At 49.5% G+C, this 21,431-nt stretch overlaps 4 protein-coding genes across 8 annotated transcripts in view; 3 read left to right on the forward strand and 1 right to left on the reverse strand.

The window, feature by feature from the left end:
• The window catches only part of DOCK3 (dedicator of cytokinesis 3), a 440,374-nt gene extending 437,306 nt beyond the window's left edge, over positions 1-3,068 (forward strand). For 4 of the 5 annotated variants that reach the window (XM_055135368.1, XM_055135371.1, XM_055135372.1 and 1 more), the window contains exon 53: positions 89-3,068. In XM_055135368.1, coding sequence (XP_054991343.1) covers positions 89-598 — 510 coding nt within the window. In that variant the 3' untranslated portion in view covers positions 599-3,068. The remainder of the gene's footprint in view (positions 1-88) is intronic. The other variant, XM_055135373.1, reaches the window with a different exon arrangement.
• Positions 3,069-4,123: 1,055 nt separating this feature from the next.
• Positions 4,124-7,755, forward strand: MANF (mesencephalic astrocyte derived neurotrophic factor). The gene is made up of 4 exons (XM_004615208.3): positions 4,124-4,280; positions 4,964-5,091; positions 6,076-6,217; positions 7,317-7,755. Exons 1-4 carry the CDS (start codon positions 4,196-4,198, stop codon positions 7,499-7,501), a joined length of 540 nt encoding a protein of 179 aa, XP_004615265.3. The 5' UTR covers positions 4,124-4,195; the 3' UTR covers positions 7,502-7,755.
• A 183-nt stretch (positions 7,756-7,938) lies between these two features.
• Positions 7,939-13,074, forward strand: RBM15B (RNA binding motif protein 15B). Its single transcript, XM_004615113.3, has one exon. The coding sequence runs from the start codon at positions 10,093-10,095 to the stop codon at positions 12,757-12,759; it is 2,667 nt and encodes an 888-aa protein (XP_004615170.2). The 5' UTR covers positions 7,939-10,092; the 3' UTR covers positions 12,760-13,074.
• Positions 13,075-16,593: 3,519 nt separating this feature from the next.
• Positions 16,594-21,431, reverse strand: part of DCAF1 (DDB1 and CUL4 associated factor 1) — an 84,970-nt gene continuing 80,132 nt past the window's right edge. The window contains exon 24 of the mRNA XM_004615207.2: positions 16,594-17,577. Within this exon, the coding sequence (XP_004615264.1) occupies positions 17,519-17,577 (59 nt within the window). The 3' untranslated portion in view covers positions 16,594-17,518. The remainder of the gene's footprint in view (positions 17,578-21,431) is intronic.

The raw sequence follows: 21,431 nt of genomic DNA on the forward strand, positions 1-21,431 counted from the left end.
AGACTCTCAGTCTTCTCTTCGGACAATGGGCCAGTTAGCCTTTCTGGAGAGAGGGAGGCTAACATGACCACCACCCTTTCTTTTGCAGTCTCCTCTTCACCCTATCCCGGCTTCCCCCACGAGCCCCCAGTCAGGCCTGGATGGCAGTAACTCTACACTGTCCGGCAGTGCCAGCAGCGGTGTGTCTTCCTTAAGTGAGAGTAACTTTGGGCACTCCTCAGAGGCCCCACCTCGCACCGATACCATGGACTCCATGCCAAGCCAGGCCTGGAATGCTGATGAGGATCTTGAGCCACCCTACCTCCCTGTCCACTACAGTCTCTCCGAGTCTGCCGTCCTGGATTCCATCAAGGCCCAACCATGCCGAAGCCACTCGGCCCCAGGATGTGTCATCCCTCAGGACCCCCTGGACCCACCTGCGCTGCCACCCAAGCCCTACCACCCCCGCCTGCCAGTCCTGGAGCACGATGAGGGTGTGCTGCTGCGCGAGGAGGCTGATAGGCCTCGGGGTCTGCACCGCAAGGCCTCGCTGCCTCCTGGTAGTATCAAGGAAGAGCAAGCTCGCATGGCCTGGGAGCATGGCCGAGGGGAACAGTGAGGGACAGAGAGGCAGCTAAGACAGTAAGCAGCTTCCCCCAGCACTCCAGGTCTGAAAAGCAAGTTCCACACCCCTATCCAGGGAACCAGAGAGGCCTGGCACTCAGGAGAGAACCATCCCAGTCTATGTTCTACTGCCGTGAACTCGTGTTGCCATGTAGAGGCTGCAGCAGCATGAAGGCTTGTAGCTTCTCTTTTTATTTCAATTTCTACATTTCACTTCTGAGTATTTCTTTCCTTTGTGCAGTAGATGCTTTCTTCCTCCTGCAGTTCCAGGCACACGGAGCTGGAGCTACATGGAGATATTGCACAGACAGAATTGCTTTGCAGCTTAGCAGGGCCAGGCAATAGGAGCCCAGGTCCTCCCTCCAGGGTAAAGATGCACAGAAGAATGGGAATTGCACTAAGGACCTCTTCCTTTACTGTGTGAACAGAAGAGCTCATGGTTGTTATTCAGGGATTGCAAGAACGTGGACTACATGTCACAGGTGGACAAGGGGACTACAAGCTGTTTTGCACAAATACTTGCCCACCTGTTCACTCTTCCATTCAGGAATGTGCGAACGAAGGGCTGGTTAAGCCAACCTGCCATGCAGGCATGTGACCTGGTCAGTGTATATCCAGGGCACAGAGGCTTCTGTGGGCCAGCCTTGTCTCCTACTCTACCTTGGGTTTTTCTCCATCACTTTTATTTCTAACCACTTGCTTCCTTCAGCATTTTATATGCTTCATGCCCAGCAGGAGCCCACTTAGATTCGTAGAAGTTATACTCTACCATCTAAGGTTAGGGGAATGTGGAGCCAGGATGGCCCAGCTACCTTCCTCCTTAGGTCCTGGGAGGATATGAGGTGAGTGAAGCATGGTCATAGAAATGATGCTGGGGTTTGGCAGGGACCGAAAATCCTGAGCTAAATCAGAGGTGGCCAGAATGCCGGTCATCCAGCTCCCAAATCAGGGATTTTCAGCACTACCTCCTAGCAGAGGGTTTGGCTGCCCAGCCAGGCTTCCAAACCTTGAGGATGTGGTCAGGCTCAGCAAGCTCCTGGGGTAAAGACAAGGAAGAGAGCGCCTCCTTTTGGAAGCGGAGTGCTAAATAAGTGGAATTACCCTCTCTCAAGTGAGCAAGGAAATGCAGGGGCTCCACTGCAGGCCCACCGGGACTACCACTCAGGGTTCAGGCAGGCAGGACACTCTCCAGCCTCCTGTTAGGTAAAGCAGTCTGTTAGGCAACGTGCAGTGGTCTTTATAGGAAATTTTGATCAGGGCACTGATTTTCCTCTTGGTTCATTATTGGGGTGGGGCGAGTTGAGTAGAAGTGGCAATAGTATTACACCAGGGTGCTTCTAAGTTACTTTAAAAGAAAAACAAAATCTACAAAGGTATTTTTTTTTCTTTCTTGTTGAGTTAGTATGCTCTCCCCTAGTCCCTGCATGGCCAGCACCCCGTCTCATCCCTTCCCCATAGACTCTCTTTCCAAACGGTATTTCTGTCTTGTACGCAGATGCCAGCTTGTTAACTGGAATGCCACTGAGTGAACTATGAGGAAAACTGGATGGCCACATTATTCAGGAGAGCTGGGTTTTCTTCCCCCCCCCCCCCCCCCCACCGGTGAGGGTCCTTTCTGATGCTGTGAGGATGACTCCAGGCAGAGTTGGGTCAGTGCTGGCAGCACCCCAACCTCCAGTCCCCCTTACTTAGAGGAAGGCTTGGACCATCGTGTGTTGGAGGTGTTTGAGGGTCAGGGCTAGCTTTGTATTTGTTACATGGGAAGGCATCTTTATATTTTAGTGCACTTTTGAATCTCCATTCCTGGACAAGGCATTCATCACATAAAAATGTCTACCTTCTTCACATGGTGGCATATGGAGGGGCCTGTGAGTTTATCTGGCCTTGTTTTATGCAAGGTGACACTTTATTTTCCCTTCATTTTTCCTAACTGGGTGAAAAGGACATATTGGACATGTTCTAAACCCCCTTTTATTGGAGAATCAGCCAATCTGAGGGGCAGTAGGAGGCCAGAGGTAAGAATCCTCTGAAGATTGTGAAATAATGGTTTTCATTCTTTCAGACTTCTTTGTAAATATCTATTTGAATGCTGTGTATTTGTACAGGAATTTGAGCAAAAAAAATGTATAGAGTGTGATGTCCAATTGGTATTCAGCCCTATAAATGTGTTTTTAACCTCTGGCATTCTGTGCTTATTTAAAATAAGAAAACTTCTAACCATTTTTTGTGTGTATTTATGTTTTTAAAAAAGGTGATTTTAAATTGATCTTACCTGTGCCAGAAAGCAAAGTTGAAAGAAAAAAATTTGTACCAGTGTCCCAAGAGGTATTTTACTGTATATATTGTGGTAGCATGTTCTAAACCCAACAAGTAATGTGAATTTTAGATGTAAATATCTGCCACTTGATTTTCCCCTTTCCCCACCCCCTTGACTGCTGTGATGTGAATTAAAGATGAATACCAGATACCGACCCGTTCAATTCACTGGCGGGAGCGGCGCGGGCACCCTCCCCAGCGGGGCCCTGTGCCCAAGCTCGTTGAGCCCCCCAAGGAAATCTCCTTTCTGCCCGGAGCGAGCGTAGTGCCGCAGAGCCCGTCGCCCCTCTCCCCCCGCCCCCCGAAGCCCTGGCAGGAGGAAACGCCGTGGCGTGCCCTGACTCGAGGGTCACTTTTCTCGGGAGGCGCCCTGGGCGCTGAGTTGAGAAGCAGGCGGGGGACGGGGGCAGCCACCTCGGCCGGGCCTCCGGAGCTGCTGGTGAAATGCTGGGCAACGCTGCCACGACTCGGGCACAGACTACCTTAACCTCCACCTGCCCCCCGTGAAGCCGTAAAACTGACCCAGATCCTGGCCGCGCGCCTCGCATCCTGCCCGGGCTGCGTCTACACAGTGGGTCGCCCGTGACCGCAGGGGTCCCACATCTGGGGGACAAGCCGGCGGGCGTCTGCGCGGAGGGGTAGGCTCGGACCGGTCGGCAGGGCTCGAGGCGATTCCCCGAAGACTGGCCCCAGCAGTCTGGTGGTGTTCTTGACACTTCTAAACGGGTCAAAGCTCTCCAGAGCCCTGCCAGCTGCCTGCCGCGGCCGCCCTGGCACTCCCGTTCGCTCGCGGTAGACCCCAGCACCTCTAACCTACTTCACAAACTAGGGGCCTTGGCGAAGTTCACAAAGCTTTTCGGGCGGCGTGGGACCCAGGGCAGGCGGGCGCCGCACAACTAGGCAGGCGCAGGGCACGAGCCGAGGCTAACTTCAGCCCGCGGCGCGCGACGCCAGCCAAAGCCGCTGCCCCTACCTAAGATGGCGTCCCATGCCGCTTCCTCCGCCTCCGCGGCCGCTTCCTGCAGATCGCCCAGGTTCAATCAGCAGCCGACAACTGTCTAGGGCCGTGGGCGGGCAACACCACCAGCCAATAGGAATGGGCAGCGTGGAGCCGCCCGTCTGGGCTCCGAGGAGCGTGGACCAATGAATGTGAGATGAGTGGGTGGGCTCTGGGGCCTCCCGCCAATCGGAAGCTACGGCGCGCAGCCGAGATCTGGAGGCAGTGCGGTTCGGCAGGCGCGGTTCAGTCGGGCGGCGGCGGCGGAGGAGGAGGAGGATGTTGGCTACGCACGGGCTAGCGGTGGCGCTGGCTCTGAGCGTGCTGCCGGGCAGCCGGGCGCTTCGGCCAGGCGACTGCGAAGGTGCGGCGGGGCTGGGGGCCGCGTGTGGAGGCCGGCCTGGCGGGGGCGCTGATGCCGACCTAAACACGGAGCGTCGGATAGACCCGGATTGGAGCGGGTGGGGGCGGCGGCGGACCGGAGGAGGGGCAGGTGCCGGGCCATAAAAACATTGGTCCAAGGGGACAACGTCGGAACTGAAGGGTGCTGAAAACTTGGCCGAAAACTGAGACGACGTCGGAGATTTGAGTCCTCTCCCCATTCTAATCAGTTTCTCAAGTGGCCCTGTCCTGTTTCGGGACGGGACGGCCTTGGGCACCGCGCCCGGTCTGGTAGGGTTTTTGAAGCCACACCCCAGGGTCTGATGTTGTATTTGCAAAAGAGCGGCATTTTTGTCGTTTTTCTCCTCGGCCTCCAGTTTGACCGTTTCTGAGGTCACAGAGAACCTATCTCAAGGACACGTGTTCATTTTCGTCTTAAACTTTATAGAAAGAGCAGGGACTAGCCCTGTTGTGGGTCATTGGGTGATGTTTGTTCTTGCATGTCCGGGTGTAAGAGGGGACACCAGCATCTTGGAGTACTGTACACCTGGGAAAAATGGGTGATGAAGAAACTCACCTCTTCGTGTCTGTTAAAAATTGCTGGTGGAGTGCCTTGGTGGATTGGGTGCAACTTGATTTGCTGAGCATGTCCCCTCTTTTTTTCAGTTTGCATTTCTTATCTGGGAAGATTTTACCAGGACCTCAAAGACAGAGATGTCACATTCTCACCAGCCTCAATTGAAAAAGAGCTAATAAAATTCTGCCGAGATGCAAGAAGCAAAGAGAATCGGTTGGTGAGTAAGTAGCCAGTGACCCTGCCCACTTGTCTATTCAGCAGGCCAGCTGTTCTGTGAACTATGCAGGACTGAATCCCTGCAGTTGTGATTGTCTTTTATGCTGTTAGATTTGATAAAACAACTGTTGTATGCTGGGAACTGGAAATATCAGGGGAAATAAGTAATAATAGGACAAAAAATGTGTTGGCGTGAAGAAAAGGGACCAAGTACAAAGATTGAGTGTTGATTCAGACAGCAACCAATCTCTGTGCTGGAGGAAAGCTTCCCAAGCAGAGGGAACTACTAGTGTTCGTCCACAACCGTTAGAAAGAGCTCAGTATGTGTGAGGCAGAGAAGATAATTGTGTAGAAAGGGTGGTAGGGCCAAATTAAGGACAAGTGCACTATTGAAACAATAGTTTTGTAACTTAGTTTTCCTGGCAGTCTCTGGCTTGTATCTCTGCTTAAAGGTTTGAACTTAATCAGCTTACTCAATGGCTGAATAAATAGCAGTACTACATTTTTTTTTTTTAATTTGAACTTAAGGAGAGATATCTCAATAGGCTGGAGCACAGGCCTTTGATGCAGGCTACATGAATTCAGCACCAAGTATCGCCAGGGGTAGCCCCTGAGCACCCCTAAGTGTGGCCCAAAAACTGTAACAGATAAATGAAGGTACAGACCTTTGCTCAAAGGGCTGGGGCATAGGCTTTAAAAGCAGGAGTCCTGGGTGTTCGCTCTCTAGTACTAAGTGATCCCGAGCGCTGCCAGGTGTGATCTAAAACAAGATGGACTCTGCCTGCCTTTAGTCAGTCAGTTCTGGGGTCGAGCATGTATTAAGAGACAAGGGTTTATAAAGACTGAATCTATAATTGCTTATAAAGGCAGCACATGAAAAAATAAGACCCCAGAGAAGAGGGTGATGGTTTGAAATATTTATATAATTTGGGGGAAAGTCTTTTGAGTAGTACCTCCTAATGGCCATTTTCCTTTCTTGCTGCAGTGCTACTACATTGGGGCCACAGATGATGCTGCCACAAAGATCATCAATGAAGTGTCTAAGCCCCTGTCACATCACATCCCTGTGGAGAAAATATGCGAGAAGCTCAAGAAGAAAGATAGCCAGATCTGTGAGCTGAAGTATGGTGAGTGTGGCCAGACCTTGCTTAACAAGCACTGTGTACCTCTGGCTTTAGACCTTAAATTTATTTTCTAAGGTTGGGAGAGTCAGATGGTCGATGGGCCATGATATTTGATCGTGGTCTCAAATATTTGATATTTGAGCGTGGTCTGTGGCTAAGTGTGTGTGTGGGGAGGATGTGGGGGGTTGATTGCAGATGAGGCGAATTATAGGATGGCTGTTAATCCAGCAAAGGCTAATGTAATAGAAGTGCATTCCAGAGGAAATAGGCAGTGCAAGGATAGCCAGAAGGAAAGAAAGTCAGGGTTGGGTCACAGAGCACTTAATAAAGGTTTTAGTCTGAGTTGGGAGCATTTGTTTTTGAGCAGAGAAGGGATGTGGTCTGCTTGGGTATATCAGGCTTTTTCTGGCTGCAGTTTTGGAAGGCCTAGCACTCAATATAAAGTGCTCAAAGAGTCAAGTCCCTGAGTCATGGGCACCACAGCATCTCTTACTGAATAGGTCTCTGGTGAATGAAAAGCACAGTACACATTTTCATAGAGGTAGGACCAGAAGTAGTTGCCTTCTTCTGTAAGACGTAAACACATGTGTTGTGCCTTGAGGTCCCAGGACCTTTGCCCACTTGTCTCAAGGATACCTGGTCTGCGGGTGGTACTGGGACAGGTGCAGTGGGTCCCTGTGGTCACAAGTGGTCATGGAAATTAAGTTTCCAATTCAAGGACCTGAGTAGGGCCTGTGTTTGGGAATCAGGAGGTAAGTCTGTTCGATAGCTACAGTGATTTTAATATGCATCTGGGGGAATGGGAGCCCCCACTCCTTACATAACAAGACTATGTGGTCTCCATCTCTGTCCTGACAACCTGCATATCTGAGATGCACTGTTACAAGGGCAACCTTCCTGAGAAGGGGGCCCTAGGTCCTTCCCCCTCTTAGGGACAGAGGCCACTGACATGCCTGCATGTATCTGGAAATGTCTCTCCCCACTACCAAGAGGTGCCTGTTTTAAGGAATGGTTTGGCTATGCAGGGCTGATCTACCATGGGAATATTGGGAGTATGTGAGCACTCCTTGCAGCTGGCTACTCTCCCTGCTCTCTTCTCTAGACAAGCAAATTGACCTGAGCACAGTGGACCTGAAGAAGCTGCGAGTTAAAGAGCTAAAGAAGATCCTGGACGACTGGGGGGAATCGTGTAAAGGCTGTGCGGAAAAGTCTGACTTCATTCGGAAGATTAATGAACTGATGCCTAAATATGCCCCCAAGGCAGCCAGTTCACGGACTGATTTGTAATCTGCCTGATTGCTGCTGCACCTGAGGGGAGGGGAACAAAAAACAATTCGTCTGTATCTTTCCCAAAACAGCCTTTTGTAATTTATTTTTTAGGCAGGCTCCTGACAGTGTCAGGTGTGAAGCCTGGAGCTTTCTTAATGCTGGCTCTCCAGAGCCCCGTTGGGGGTGTTCACTCTATTCTGTTGCTGGTTTACTCTAGGACTTCAAAGTGTGTCTGGGATTTTTTTATTAAAGGAAGAAAATTTCTAGCTGTCCTTGGAGAATTAAAATGCTGAAATAGGACTTTACTGATATTGAAGACCCCACCAGTTTGTGCTTCCAATTTACAAAGAGATATCAGGTATATTCTTTTTTGTTCCTCAACAACCAGTGTTGGAAATACTGGACAAAGGGGCTGAGCATGATGCAGGACTAGAGGGCAACCAGGGAAAAGATGGGGTTAGGTCCCTGCCGTCAGAAACTACCCAGGGGGGAGGGGCTATAGTAGGTCTCTGCTAGGAGAACAGGGGTAATGACTAGTGTGGTTTTCAGTGATTTGACCAGTGACTTGCCTATGTTTAGTACAGTCACATTTCTAATGATACTCTTGGCCTTGCTACCTCCACCAAATATTGGCCAATTCTAGCGATGTACTTGCTTATCGGATTTTAGTCTACTGTCAGACCCAAATCTGATACCTCTTCCAGTTTTTGCAAAATCAGTAGGATTTGACTTTACAAAGAGGCAGTAAAAGATTGCCATTGTTTAAGACAAATGCCAGTTGAGGTCTCATGGATTTGTCCCCAAGGTGTCCACAAGAGTCTTGATTTTTAGCTGTTACCTGTGAGATTGTACTTAACCGCATGAGCTGTAGCTTTATGGAGGCTCTTTGACCTACAGATTACGCATGATGAAAGGACTAAATTTTGCTGTCCAGGAAATTGGTGAAACCTCACTTGACATCATTTGTGCAGCTCCTAAATCCAGTGTCTGTAAAGGGCATTAGATCCAGTGTGGCAGTCCTACATTTTGTTCCTCTTCAGGACCAAGAAATTAGAAGAAGGTTGAGCTATTTCTCAGGTCATGATTTTCCTGTTTGGGAAATTAGACGGACTTAAGATCTGACAAGCAGTATCCTTAACCTCTGAAAGGTGCTGGGAAAATCCACTGCTGAAGCCAGAGTCTTCTGAGATGAAAGTTTCCGAGCTTACCACCCTAGCTCTATGATCCTGTGTTCTCCAGGCCATATTGCACTTGGGAACAAAGAATCCTGGCTGTTCTAGGAGTGAGCCACTAGGATTATCTATGAAAGAGTTAATGTCCTTTTTGGAAGTTGACTTCAAGAGGTCGTGCAACATTAAAGGTGTTTCTTCTAAGACCTACCCCTGCAGCTCCAGGCACTTTCTGTTTTGGGAAGAGCTGCATTGATGGCTGAAGCTGGGTGATGGCTCAAGCAGCATCCTTGGAGAATTAAAGGTTTCCCCATGAACATGGGCACCTGACCATGATCCCCTCTCTCACCTCAGAAGAGGTCCTGCCCTAGAAGTGGATAGGAAGGTACTGGTCAGCAAGAGCTAATCCTGACAAACTATTGCCTATTATGTTAGGCCTTGTGGCCCATGAGTCCAAGGCCCTGCCCTTACAGCCCACAATCAGACACAGCAAAGGGTGGTGTCAAGAAACCTCCCGTTCCACTCAACTGCAGGTTGGTTTGGGATTACTGTGCCTGAACCCCAGTAGGTTGCGCTATCCTCTATGTATATGTGTGGTTCTTAAGACATTTTAGGGATAGTTGCAGGTAGAAGAGACAGAAATGTGTGCGGAGCCCAGGGGAGCTGCATGCTTAGGTTCTCAAGAGTTGGCCATCCCAGACCCGTCTCGAGATGCCATGATGGAGAATTACGATTTATCTGTTGGAGGAGATAGTACCGCCAAAAGACGAAATTGGGGCTAAATAAGGCAGCCTCTCAGGGTTGGAGTGATAGCACAGCGGGTAGGGTGTTTGCCTTGCACGCGGCCGACCCGGGTTCAAATCCCAGGATCCCATATGGTCCCCTGAGCTGCCAGGGGTGATTCCTGAGTGCATGAGCCAGGAGTGACCCCTGTGCATTGCTGGGTGTGACCCAAAAAGCGAAAAAAAAAAAAAGCAGCCTTTCAGTGCTAGTTCCCACTTTGCTTCAGTCAGCAAAGACCACCGTGACACCCAGAGCCCAGGAAGGCCTAGGCTGGGATCTGATTAGTAGGAGATGCCCAGATCACCATCTCGCGAGGCGTCTCCGCTAAGTTCTGAGGTATACTGACCGCACGGTGGCGCCAGAGTTCGCTCTTGAGCCGCGCCTAGGCTACCGGTGTGTAGGATGGCGCGGACTAATGACGTACTCCGGCGCAGCCGTCGCCCCGCCCGCTACGCAATCACGTGGGGGGGCGGCGCAGCCTGATAACGCAAGGCCCCGCTCCTGGGCGCCACTCCTGCCCCGCCCCGCCGACACCGCGGTGCCGAGTCCTTTTGTCCAAGATGGCGGCGCCGGGGGCGCTGCCTCCTCAGCCGCGGCTGCCGCCGCCGCCGCTGTGAAGGGCCTGCGGGCCGCCCGCCCGCCCGCCGCGCCGGCGCCATGAAGAGACAGAGCGAGCGAGACTCCAGCCCGAGCGGGCGCGGCTCGTCGTCGTCAGCCAAGCGGCCGCGGGAGCGCGAACGGGAGGCGGAGGCGGGCGGGCGGCGGGCGGCGCACAAGGCCTCGGGCGGCGCCAAGCACCCCGTTCCAACGCGGGCCCGCGACAAGCCCCGCGGGAGCGGCGGGGGTGGACATCGCGACGGACGCGGTGCCGGGGACGCGAACCATCGTGCCAGCAGCGGCCGCTCCTCGGGCTCCGGCGCCGGCGGCGGGGGACGCGGGGGGAAGGCCTCGGGGGATCCGGGCGCCTCAGGCTCGTCGCCACGGGCGTCCCCGCTGCCGCCGCCGCCGCCGCCCGGGGCCGAGTCCGCGGGTCCCGGCTCGTCAGCCGCAGCGCCCGAGTACAAGACGCTGCTCATCAGCAGCCTGAGCCCCGCGCTGCCCGCCGAGCATCTCGAGGACCGGCTCTTCCATCAGTTCAAGCGCTTCGGCGAGATCAGCCTGCGCCTGTCGCACACCCCCGAGCTGGGCCGCGTGGCCTACGTGAACTTTCGGCACCCTCAGGACGCACGCGAGGCCCGCCAGCACGCCCTGGCCCGCCAGCTGCTGCTGTACGACCGCCCGCTCAAGGTGGAGCCGGTTTACCTGCGCGGCGGCGGCGGCGGCGGGAGTAGCCGGCGGAGCAGCAGCAGCAGCGCCGCCGCCTCCACGCCGCCCCCGGGACCGCCCACGCCCTCCGACCCTCTTGGCTACCTGCCTCTGCACAGCAGCTACCAGTACAAGCAGCGCTCCTTGTCCCCCGTCGCCGCCCCGCCGTTGCGGGAGCCCCGCGCCCGCCACACTGCCACAGCCTTTGCCTTGGACGCTGCTGCCGCAGCCGCTGTAGGCCTGTCCCGAGAGCGGGCTCTGGATTACTACGGGCTGTATGACGACCGCGGGCGCCCTTACAGCTATCCGGCCGTGTGTGAAGAGGACCTGATGCCCGAGGATGACCAGCGGGCTACGCGCAACCTCTTCATTGGGAACCTGGACCACAGTGTGTCTGAGGTGGAGCTGCGACGGGCCTTCGAGAAGTACGGCATCATCGAGGAGGTGGTCATCAAAAGGCCTGCACGAGGCCAGGGTGGTGCTTATGCCTTCCTCAAGTTCCAGAACCTGGACATGGCCCACAGGGCTAAGGTGGCCATGTCAGGCCGGGTGATTGGCCGCAACCCCATTAAGATAGGCTACGGCAAGGCTAACCCCACCACTCGCCTCTGGGTGGGTGGCCTAGGACCCAACACCTCACTTGCGGCTTTGGCCCGGGAGTTTGACCGCTTTGGAAGCATCCGGACCATAGATCACGTCAAAGGTGATAGCTTTGCCTATATACAGTACGAGAGCTTGGATGCAGCCCAGGCCGCCTGTGCTAAAATGAGGGGCTTTCCCTTGGGTGGTCCAGACCGAAGGCTGCGTGTGGATTTTGCCAAAGCAGAGGAGACTCGGTATCCCCAGCAGTACCAGCCCTCCCCTCTCCCTGTGCACTATGAACTTCTCCCAGATGGATATAACCGGCATCGAAACCTGGATGCTGACCTACGGGTGCGGGATAGGACCCCTCCACACCTTCTGTATTCAGACCGGGACCGGACCTTTTTGGAAGGGGACTGGACCAGCCCCAGTAAAAGCTCTGACCGCCGAAACAGCTTAGAGGGCTACAGCCGCTCTGCACGCAGCCGGAGTGGTGAGCGTTGGGGAGATGGGGACCGGGGCCTGCCCAAGCCCTGGGAGGAGAGGCGGAAGCGGAGGAGCCTTTCCAGTGACCGTGGGAGGACGACCCACTCCCCTTATGAGGAACGGAGCAGGACCAAAGGGGGTGGACAGCAGGCAGATCGAGCCTCTGACCGAACTCCTGAGCGCAGTCGGAAGGAAAACCACTCAGGCGAAGGGACCAAGGAGTGTAGCGGCAACTCCCTCAGCAACAGCAGACACGGGGCTGAGGAGCGGAGCCACCACCACCACCACGAGGTTTCAGACTCTTCTCATGGGAAGAAAGCAAGAGAGAGCGAGCGCAATCATCGGACCACGGAGGCTGACCCCAAGCCTCTAGAAGAGCCAAAACATGAGACCAAAAAGCTCAAGAATCTTTCAGAGTATGCCCAGACACTGCAGCTGGGGTGGAATGGGCTTCTAGTGTTGAAAAACAGCTGCTTCCCAACATCTATGCACATCCTAGAAGGAGACCAAGGGGTCATTAGTGGGCTCCTCAAGGACCACATTTCTGGGAGTAAGCTGACACAGCTGAAGATTGCCCAGCGCCTTCGACTGGACCAGCCCAAGCTTGATGAGGTTACCCGGCGCATCAAACAGGGGAGCCCCAATGGCTATGCAGTGCTCCTAGCCACCCAGGCCACCTCTAGTGGACCTGGCACTGAAGGGATCCCCACGGTGGAGCCAGGCCTACAGAGGCGGCTTCTCAGGAACCTGGTTTCCTACTTAAAACAGAAGCAGGCGGCAGGGGTGATCAGCCTGCCAGTGGGTGGGTCCAAGGGCAGAGACAGCACAGGCATGCTCTATGCCTTCCCACCCTGTGATTTCTCACAGCAGTACCTCCAGTCAGCACTAAGGACATTGGGCAAGCTAGAAGAAGAACATATGGTGATAGTTATAGTAAGAGACACTGCCTAGCCCAAATCTGTCTTTTCCAGCCCATGTTTGTGTCACAAAAGCAGTTACTTTAAAATCTGACATCCCCTCCCCACTCCCTCCTTGGTTTGAATTCTCTGCTGGGTTATTTTGATTTCTTTGGTGGGGGCCAAAGTCCTGTTCATCATCAAAACTAAGTTAAGTTTTGGTATTTTTTTTTTAATATAGCGCTGAGAAGGGACTCCTGTCTGTTGATTTCTAGTGTAAGAGATACTGTCTGCTGTGTTCTGTATTTTTTTATTTTTTATTTTTTGACTAACTGTATGGAAAGTTGTGAGTAAAGCTTTTGTCAGAGGATGGATTTTTAATCCTGTTCAGAGTCCTGGTTTAATCAAGTTTTCCTCAAAGAATAGAAGGTTTCTCATTGAATGTGCACAAATGCCCAGGTTATCTTTCCAGCACCGCCAGGTCTAAAAGCCCTCTGTCGAGGCTCTCAGCCTTCCTTCAGTTCTCTGGACTGGCAGAAAGGTACTCACATTTATTTTTAATCTTGACGGAGCAGGTGGGCTTCAATCTGGGAGCTGGATTGCATAATGTCAGCCAGAGCACAGCCCATGCAAAGGATGGGGGCGGGTGAGCCTGAGGTCTGTAGCCAGCAGCTGCAGCTGATTTCAGGATTTGATTTCCCACCATAACCACTGCCAATCCATTGGAGCTGCAGCTAGTGAACAAAGTGCCAGTTCCTAACGCCACCTTGGAAGCAGGTAGTGTCCAGGCATGCAGCCTTGTCCTCATGAGGAGCAAGTGGTGCAATATTGACACTGCAGGGTCTAGATTCAGCCAGGATGGAGGGCATACTCAGGCACACTAGAAGCCCACTAATTGATGGCAGGGTGTTGGTTAATACTGATCCAGTGTTGTGAATCCTGGCCTAAGCCCATTTATTCCTGGAGTTTTGAAGAGAATTTCTGAGATGCTATACCACTCACATTTGTGATAGGAAGAAGCCTTTATGTGACTAAATTTTCCTAGTCCCTAAGCCTCTTGCCTCTCTACCTCTATTGAGGAGGTAGGGACACTGGGAAATACGAGCTTACACTCACTGAGTTGCTGGGGATGCTGGAGCTCAAGCCAAGCTTGAGAGCTGGGGGTGGGTAGATCATGGAGACACCCCTAAAACAAATACGGCATGAAAGGGTCTTTTTCAATACTGTCTTCACTTGTTTCTATGTCCGTATGTATGGCTACACTGGCAGGTGAAGCCAGTGTCAGAGAATAGGGCAGGTAACCAGAGCTAAATAGCAACTAACCATAAAACACAGCTCATATGCCATGCTTCAGAATGTTTCTGTGGCAGTTTGGATGTTCCAAAAGAATTAGACACTACATTAAGAGAATGAACCCCCTAAATTAACCCCCATAGGGCTGGAGCAATAGCACAGCGGGTAGGGTGTTTGCCTTGCACGAGGCCGACCCGGGTTCGAATCCCAGCGTCCCATATGGTCCCCTGAGCATGGCCAGGGGTAATTCCTGAGTGCAGAGCCAGGAGTAACCCCTGTGCATCACCGGGTGTGACCCCCCCCAAAAAAAATAACCCCCTACTCCCCACCACCAACATCAAATAATTGGAAGGAACCTCAGGTTCTACTGACCATGCAAACCACTACAAGACTGATCTACTAAATCTAGCTTAGCACAAGTGACAACTGAGGTTTGGCAAAGTTTATGAGATGGAGTCTGGGGCTCTGAAAAGGCATGGAGAAAAAACAGGGGGTTTGAAACTGATCAGAATGAGACCTAAGTCATGCTGTTCACTGAGCTTCAACTGGCTTCTGAGAGAACAAGTGCATTCATTACAAAATATTAACACAGAAGTATTAAACATGTTCATTTGCCTATTTGTACTTAGCCACAACTGACACTTATCTAAGCAAGGGGAGGGCAGACCACCGGGCATCTGGTACTGCCACAAGCAGGATTGTGCCTTATCTTATTCAGAGCAAATGATGTAGAGACGGTTTGAAGGCTCAGTGCATGAGTTCTTGCAATTCTTTGGCAAGTGCTTGGGTTACAGACCAAAACTGCTTTGCTGAATTAGTTTCTATAGAGAGCTGCTGGTACTCAAATCCAGAATATATCACCTACATCTCAACCCGTGCCTTGTCCACCCCTCTTCAAGGATAAGTGTTTCAAGCCCCAAGAAACAGTTATAAAAAAAAAAAAATCAGTCTAGTATGTAACTTTTTCCTTCTCCATTCTTCCTAAGATCCTATTGCTCAATCACTTTCTTCCCTTAGTTTTTAAAATATAGCAGGTTCTGTGACCTTACAAATGACTTGGCAGCCACAAGGAAAGTAGGTGAGGTCTGGCTAATTTATAAGATCTCCACCCTCACCTCCATGGAAAGAAAACTTGAACTGCATATACCGGAACCCTCTATCTGGGATTCAGGCATGGCCAAAGGTGTTGCTTAAAGGCAAAAAACCTAAGACAAAATTTGCCTCATTTGTAATTTACTTAAGCCCTGCCGAGTCAGAACAAGGGGTGCTGGTTCCCTTAGGCCCTTAGGGCACTTTCCCAAGGGTCTGTTGCCAAGTCAACCAGAATTCTGCTTTTCTTTTAAAGGCCTCATCTCCACCTCAGAGACAGTTGGCTCTCCCAAGAGCTCTAAGCAAAGTCCTGGGAGATAAGGACTCTGATGACTTAATGACTATACTGCTTTTACCACTTCTTTCTTGATTTTGTTTTCTTCTAATGCATCAGCTATCAGATTATTCCATTGGTTAGATGTTAACAACTCACTTGAGCTAAAACATAAACTCAGCTGAGACAAGGATGATTTCAAGCTGGGCTGTATTCTACTTGAACACAAATTCCTCTCTTCTCTCCCCTCATCTCTAAGTAAATTTCATTCAATGAAAACTTAAAAAGTTTTAAAAATTTTAGGTGCTGGAGCGATAGCACAGCAGGTAGGGCGTTTGCCTTGCACGCGGCCAATCGATTTCCAGCATTCTATATGGTGCCCCAAGCACCGCCAGGGGTAATTCCTGAGTGCAGAACCAGGAGTAACCCCAGTACATCACCGGGTGTGACCCAAAAAAAAAAGTTTTTTAAATTTTAAAAAAGAAGTTAAGACTTCTGCTCTCAAGAGGACCAGAAGGGACCTGTTTGGCACAGGCCCACATAGTGATCAAGTGTCTGGTGCTCTGAAGCCTGGTAGCATTTACCCTGCCTCTGGTGTGTTTTAGCTGTCTTGTCTTGCTTGTTTACAACCAAATGTATCCTACTTCTATCAAAGGAAGAAACTAGGTACCCATATGTATAGTGGGAAAGAAAAGCAGTTAACAGGCTAAGAGAACCTTGGTACTTTCCCTCGTGATAGCAGTTTAACCAGAAGCCAGTTTTAGAGGCCTGTTGGGTATGCGCAAACCCAGTTGCCCAATAGAAGGCATGCTCAAGTCCAGTTATACTTTCCTTCAAGAAACAGTAATGCCAGTTAACCATCTATAGTGATGACCAAAATACTTCTATTCCTTAGCTTTGTCAGCTCATTCCTCCCCAAAGTTTCCCAGGACCCCCTAATTTTTCAGCTCCATTAAATCTTTACTCTGGAACTACCTTGATTCAGAGGCCAAAAACCATGAGAAATGTGTCTTAACAAATGGTGTCCCGAGCTCCTTCCTCCATCCCTAAACTATACAGGGCTGGACAGTCTATTTGTTCATTCCCTCCCAGAACGCTTTAGTTGGGCAGAATTGGTCTCACCACCATGCTGCACTGCCACTCTTGAAAGGCGTCCTCCACTGCCTGGCTAGTGCTGCAAGGAAACAGACAGATCCCACTCTGGTTAAAAAAAAAAGGGGGGGTTGTGGGGGGAAGGCTATAAACAAACAGACAGACTTGTTTATTTTGTATTTTTTTAAATAAATACACTTTACATTAAAGAAAAAGGCCTTTGATTTGTAATTTCCACATTGGGAGAAAGGGAAGAAAAAAGGATTTTTGAAAATAAGAATCACAAAGAAAAAGAGGGAGTGAACTTATATCCTAAGTTCCCTCAACTCCACAAAACCAATATCCACAAAGACCTTGCTGCCCCCCCCCCAAGGTGGGGGAACCTGGGCATTTACTCCGCAAACAAGCAGTGCCTTCCCCCCACCTCTAGTATGGAGAAAAACAAATTAACCTGTGACAGCATATGAGGCAACAAAACAGGTTAAAAAATCATATATTATATTTATAATAAAATATTCTTAATCCTTATCAATTTAAGAAACCACGATTTTCCTTTTCATTTAAATATGTATGTAAAAATGCCTCTATATTGTTCTTTAGACATCATTTTCTTCCATAGAAAATGAGGTGCAGGGACAAGAGACTTGGTGGATATAAGTTCATACCCTCAGTTATAAATGCCTGGTTTTTTTTTTCTTTTTAAGTTTTATAAAAAACTATTTCTTGTTCTTTAAGTAAAGAGCATTATACAAAGAAAATATATTGTGAAATAACCCCAGAGACATGTTTTGTTTTTTCCCTTGAGGAAAGATGTCCATCCTTGGAGAAGGGGGAAGCAGATTGGGGCCTAACCCCTTTTGTCTTTTTCTGTGTGTGGTGGTTAACTTTTTAGAAGGACCCTCAGATTCCAATGAGACTCTCCAAGCCATAATCCTCTGAATGCAGGGCATACAGTTCCTTAAAAGACAGAAAGCCCTGGGTTGAAAGGGAAGGAAATTCAAATGTTCTGAATTCATTTGACTCAGTTTCTCGCCTGCCAAAATCTCTTCTACATGATGATAGCTCCTCACTCATTCAGCGATAAGATGATGTCATCTTCCAAATCAGAGTTATCAGAGCTGTCGCCTGAAAGGTAAGAAAAAGGAGAAACTATATTACGCACAAGAATTATAAGAACCTTTCAGGAAGGAAGCACCCACACAAGACATAATTCACGCCTGAGCAAGGTTAATTAATCACCAGCTTCCAGAAATAAGAAAACACATCAATTAACTCCTTGGAGTTGGCTCTGGAGAACATACTGTTGCCAGTGGCAGTCACCCCTGGGACCTCTTTGCTCTCTTACCTTTCTAAGGGCCTGGACAGGATAAGATGCCTTCTGCTTCCACCTCTGTGCTTTGAATGGCAGCAAAGGGGAAGGCTGAAGGGAGAAAGCAGTGAGGGAGCCCCTACTGCCCTTTGGTACCTGGAGCCCTTCACAGATAGGCACAGGCCTGTCTGACCCCTAGAACCACTAATAGACTAAGCCCAATGAGAGACATTTCTCTTATTAAACTCCTTATAGCCACTTTCAGAAGACCTCATATGGGCAGAGATAATCAATTTAGGATTCCTTCATTTCAGTTTTTTATTATAATCTGGGGGTGGGGGAGAATTCCCCAAAAGGTGCAGGCCAGGGGCCAGAGAGATCACAGAGGTTAAGGTGCTTACATTGCATGCAGCTAACCCCAGTTCAACCCCCTGCACCACATATGGTCCCCTGACCCTGGCTCAAGGGTAACCCCTGAGCACAGAACTAGGGATACATTTTTAGCACCACCAAGGATGGTCTTAAAAAAAAAAAAGGTACAGGCCTGGGTCAAAGCAATACTACAGGTAGGGCACTTTCCTTGCATGTGGCCAGCCTATGTTCAATTCCCAGCACCACATATGGTCCCCCAAGCCCGCCAGGAGTGAACCCTAAGCACAGCCAAGTATGGTCCAAAAACCAAAACAAAAGGTGGAGGTCAGTCTGCAGCGTTAACCAAGGAATGCCTAGAAACTCCAAGCTGGTAGCCTGCCAACACAGCACCATACTACCAACACATCCAGGGCCCTTTCCTTGACCATGTGCCTCCAGCAAGGAACAGACCACAGTAACACTTCTGGAAAGATTCAGAGGAGAAAGTAAATGGAGCGAAAATAAAACACTTCAAATGAGGATACAGCTGATCAGAGTCACAGAGAAATATAGTTGCAACTAGTTCACAAGGACTCTGGTGTTAAGAAAGATAGATAAATCTAGTTTACAAAAGCAAATAAATCTAATAAAATAAAGGTAATGGAAAGGTCATCTTGCCCACTGGGATCATACAGCTCAGGAACAAGGTCCCTAGGTAACTAACAGGCAGATTCTGTATTAGAGATCTGCAAATGCCCATAGGCTGTGGCAGCATTCTTCAACCTTTAACACCTGTGCCCTAGTAACAGTCCGGTATCGGTCTACAGGCCGACTGTTACAGAGAAGACCAGTGGTTTCCAACCTGTCAACACCTATGAACCTGTACCAGTCTGCAGATGGGCAGCTGGAACTCCTAGGCTGTGGAGTTCCCAGAGGAAAGGGGCAGCCTCTGGTTCCAAAGAATCCCTTGCTCACCTATACCAGACACCTGAGTAACAACTTCAAAGAACAGAAAAATGCACGTTCTGAGGATCTTTCTGCTTTGTTAACTATGATCTTTAGGAAAACCAGAGTAGATAAAGTAAAACCAAGGAAAGTATAGTTAGCAAAAGAAATGAAAAGAGCATTCGAGGCTCTAAACGGACGAGTATCTGAAACAGCAAAGCCACACTAAGCTTCACTAGCTTCTTTGGTTCAAAAGCTCCAAGAGAAATGCCAGCAGGGGGGCTGTGGAGGGCCACTTCTCCCAGAGCTAAGGTAGAACTCAGAGTAATTTCCCAGTGCAGTGCTCATGTCTTCTATGAGTCAAGAATGCCAGACCCATGTGCCTGCATTTCTCAGACCATTATTACTAAGACTTAAAGGCATCAACCCTGTAGGACTTCAGAGGTTTGTAAATGCAGCTGGACCGAGCATTATAGTACAATCTTCTTCAAGAACTAACTCCCCTCATGGTCATGTCATGGTTCTCTCTTTCCTTAGCTCTTTGTCATTCTCAATGTTGAAGAGATGCAATCCAAGCTCCTAGTCAAGATCTCCCCTTTTGAAAGTCTCTGAGGTAAGGGCAGTGTTGATTTAAATCAATGCCCGAAGCGCAAAAACTTCTGTTCTACAAGAGTGTTTTTTAAAGTGGGTGATAACTGTGCTCCCAATGTGTACTGGAACAGGGTAATAATAGCTTCAAGTAAAACTGGGGAAGCAGTTAAGTATTTCCGGTGGGGAGACAGAGCAATAGTACAGCAGGTAGGGTGCTTGCTTTGCATAAAGCCAACTTGAGTTCAATCCCTGGCACCCCATCTGGTCCTCCCAAGCTACACCAAGAATGATCCCTGAGCACAGAGTCATGAGTAAGCCATAAGAACTGCCATGTGCTCTCCCCACCAAAACAAAACAAAAAGATTTCCAGAGGGTCACTGAGTGATTCCCCCGCCCCCCCGCCCCCCCAAAAAAGGACAGTGAGGTTAATCAGGAAGTTTAATCAAGTTAATCAAGAACCTCTGCTCTACTACATGCAGGTTTATTAACTAAAAAATAGAAACACAGAAAGACCTGAGTCAGGGTGTCTCTTTTAGGGCTAGAGTTCTGCATCTAGAACCAATCACTGGGTCCCTTATGGGAACCAGGCCAGAGTCTACACAAAGGTAGGGAAAATGATGTGGCTTTTTATAGTCAATGATTTTCATCATGTCCTGAAAGGGGTTCATAAGTCCCCAAAGAAGAGGTAATACAGCAAAGCATTAACATGAGGCAAACTATTGGCAAACCAAGGATGCTGTGGACACTCCCTTTGCCCACTGTTTTAAGCTGCACCTTTTTTCCTGTCTCTAGGAAAACAGGAAACAGGACCAGGGATGTGGCTCAGTGACAGAGTAGGTCCCAAGTTTGTACCACATCAACAACAGAGGAGAAAACAATGAAGCAAACACTACAAATACCATATCTACACTTCCACCTGGTTCTAGAGCCCAAACAGGAATACCTTCAGGTTGTCAATGTATTGTGGCATTTTCACCAATAAATATTCCCACCAACTTAAAGTAACATTCTTGTAACAGAAACAAGTTTTCCAATACCTCCTGGACTTGAAAGAAACTTCCATACAGGCTAAAAATAAGGCTTTAATTTTACAGGTCTAGTATAAATTAGTGACTTTTCAAATTAAAAATTAGAAAAATTTAAATGATAATCTCATGTAGTGGTACTACCACCAGCTGGAATATAACCTGCATCCCCTCTTTGCAATTTGTAACTGAAGGGAAACAGAACTTGCACTCCACATCTTACTATTTACAGAAAACAAAAACGTTCATTAAAATTTGCCTTGTGGGACCAAAGAAATAGTACAGTGGGTTAGGCGCTTGCCTTGCAAGTAGCCGACCTGGGTTCAATCCCCAGCATCCAATATGGTCCCCTGAGCCTCTCCAGGAGTAACCCCTAAGTGCAAAGCCAGGAATAACCACTGACCATTGCCAGGTGTGGCCTCAACACCCCCCCCCCCAAAAAATAAAATAATGAAACTTTCTTTCTTATTCCCAACAATACTGTCATGTTTCTCTCATCCTCAGTGCATTACCTTCTGAACATGGCTAGGGACAAAGCAAGTCCTCCACTGGATCACCCCTGACCTCCGTATTATTCTGATAAACAACAGATGGGCCCCTCCTCACAGTGTCCCCACCTCTGAGTTTCTCAAAATAAAACTTTGTCACAAAGATATATAAAAAACAATGTCCCCAAAGCCATTTGCCCTCAATCTTAAAGTTTAGAAGCACATAGAAAATTTATCTTAAAGAATATAGATTCAAGTCACTGTAGAACA

The sequence above is a fragment of the Sorex araneus genome, chromosome 4, assembly GCF_027595985.1.
Source record: "Sorex araneus isolate mSorAra2 chromosome 4, mSorAra2.pri, whole genome shotgun sequence".
In the NCBI taxonomy this organism is placed as follows: Eukaryota; Metazoa; Chordata; class Mammalia; order Eulipotyphla; family Soricidae; genus Sorex; species Sorex araneus.